This window comes from Bidens hawaiensis, unplaced genomic scaffold (assembly GCF_021521415.1).
Source record: "Bidens hawaiensis isolate Kalapana, Puna unplaced genomic scaffold, B.hawaiensis_p1.1 tig00014524_1, whole genome shotgun sequence".
Classification (NCBI taxonomy): Eukaryota; Viridiplantae; Streptophyta; class Magnoliopsida; order Asterales; family Asteraceae; genus Bidens; species Bidens hawaiensis.
Genome location: NW_027492266.1, coordinates 141,666 through 144,248, shown reverse-complemented (window position 1 = coordinate 144,248; position 2,583 = coordinate 141,666). Strand labels below are relative to the sequence as shown.

Sequence of the window (2,583 nt, the reverse complement as noted above, 5' to 3'; positions counted from 1 at the left end):
GTTTTTATATTTAGTTGATTTTATTTGTATTTTACTTTTATATTCTTTCAATTTGAAGTAATATAATTTTTATTGATATTATTAATATTAATACTACTCTTTCTTTATATGTTATTTTTAGTTAGTAATTAAGTTATTGTTTAAGTAATGCAGAAAAATTATTTGTAATTAAAATAACAAAAATGTTGAATGATGTGAATAATAGTGAAAAGTGATGATACGACGTTGAGGTAAAGTAAAATAGAGAATGGTGAATGATAAGCTATTGAGATAATCCAAGGCTTTAAAGACATTTGGCGTCTAAATATCACAATAATTATTAATGGGGAGACCATATAAGTCATTTGTCCTCATTTAGCAATACTTGTCATCTTAATCATTCATTCATTTGTTAATCAAGTTGTCAAGAAGACCAGTCCAACCTTAGCCCCTTTAAAAATTCCAACTACAGTTAAAAATAGCGTAGCAGGAATTTTTTATTAAGGTTTAACATGTAATAACATAGAGATTGACCAATTATTTGCACTAGAAAATGCGTTACTAACTTGTGAAAAGCCGGCTGACCACTTCTTTTTCCAGATTCTCAACATATTAATGGTAATTACAGGATAGATCCCACCTTGGACGGCAATCCTTAAAAATTAATCGTTTTTTAATATGCTGAACGACACGGAAAACAATCCTATAAACAAAAGAAACAATCCTATATATATGCAGACACAAAGCAGCTTCTTTCACAACCAAAAAAGCTAAACTACCTTCCTATTCAGCAGATTAAGAAAAATGTTTAACAAACTCATCATCTTGGGCTTCGTAGCTCTTACTTTTGGCTGCCTTGCCTTTGCCTATGAGCCGAAACCCCTCCAAGATTTTTGTGTTGCAGATTCCAACAGCTTAGGTATTGTCTTCACTTTTATGTTTTAACAAAAGTACTCAAATGATAATGCTATTCATGTAACGGAAAATATGATCATGTTTAATGTGCAGTGCATGTGAATGGTCAAATATGCAAGGACCCGACGCAAGTTCAAGCCGATGATTTCTTCTTCAGCGGGCTACACCTCAGGGGTAACACATCAAACCCTGTGGGATCAAAGGTTACTCAGGTCTTTGCAACTCAGTTACCTGGGCTTAACACATTAGGCATCTCAATGGTTCGAATTGATTATGCGCCATGGGGAATCAATCCACCTCACACGCACCCAAGAGCCACCGAGATTCTTACTGTCATTGAAGGCACTCTAGAAGTTGGGTTTGTGACTTCTAACCCGAATAACCATTTTATCTCCAAGGTGCTGCAAAAGGGTGATGTTTTCGCGTTCCCGGTTGGACTAGTACATTTCCAACGTAACATCGGGAAAGGGTATGCGGTGGCTATTGCTGGATTGAGCAGTCAAAACCCGGGTACCATAACAATTGCAAATGCGGTTTTCGGTGCAGATCCTTCAATTTCTGGGGATGTTTTAGCCAAGGCATTCCAAGTGGATAAAAGCGTGGTGGAACAGCTACAATTAAAATTCTAGAGTAACAAAGATTCTTATGGGTGTTCGTGTGATTGTTTTGCTTCTATCATAGACTGTTTAAAACTTCCATTTTCTTGTTATTTATTCTTTGGGTTTGCAATGAAAAGTTTGTTGGATCGGGTTGCAAACACACACAATTACACAAATTACAAACTAGAGAAAAGTAAAGAATATGAGAATTTACATGCTTTGATCGGCTGACATATGTCAATGAGCTGCAACCAATATACTTTTATTATTGTTTTCTGCTTCATTCATAAGGAATTCCAAGTACAAGATGCTATATCTATATCTATATTTTATATATTCTGGGGGTGACAAATGTGACCAATGGGTTGTATTAAAATGTATATAATGGGTCAAACTAAAATAAGAAGATGATTGAAACGGGTCAAAACGGGTTGACATTTCTTGAAGTTTTTTTTTTATGGAACGAGAAAAACGGAGGAAACTTTTTTGTTTTTTTACTTTTTTAGTTTTTGATTTATATTTCGAGTTATGATTTTTTAATTATTTTTTTAAAATTTTTAATGAGGGGTTTTTGAAATCTCAACCCATTTCAAAAACCCTCATTAAAGAATAAAAAAAACAATTAAAAAGTCATAACTCGAAAAATAAATCAAAACGTAAAAAAAAACTAAAAAGTTTCCTCCGTTTTTCTCGTCCTATAAAAAAAATTAATAAAAATAAAAACTCAAGAAATGTCAACCCATTTTGACCCGTTTCAATCATTTTCTTTTTTCATTTGACAAATTCTGATCAATTATATACCTTTTAATACAACTCATTTAACTCATGGGTTACATTTGTCACCCCTAATATATTCTAATAAAAGACTACTTATTTTTGCCACTTGTCAATCTCATAGCCCTCCTCACCTTTTTTCAACCCATTTCAATATATGATACTTATCTTTTAAGCAATTTTGATATACGAATTCAAGTTCATTTTTATTAAATATAAATTCTAACCAATTCATTCATTAATATTAATGGTGTAATAAGAAAATATCAAAATTGAAGTTGCATGTCTGTTAGAATAAAATTTTAAAGTCGCAGGT

At 32.4% G+C, this 2,583-nt stretch overlaps 1 protein-coding gene across 1 annotated transcript; it reads left to right on the top strand.

The window, feature by feature from the left end:
* Window positions 1-709: 709 nt before the first annotated feature.
* Window positions 710-1,590, top strand: LOC143546954 (putative germin-like protein 2-1). Its single transcript, XM_077038496.1, has 2 exons — window positions 710-898; window positions 988-1,590. Exons 1-2 carry the CDS (start codon window positions 784-786, stop codon window positions 1,521-1,523), a joined length of 651 nt encoding a protein of 216 aa, XP_076894611.1. The 5' UTR covers window positions 710-783; the 3' UTR covers window positions 1,524-1,590.
* The last annotated feature ends 993 nt before the right edge of the window (window positions 1,591-2,583 follow it).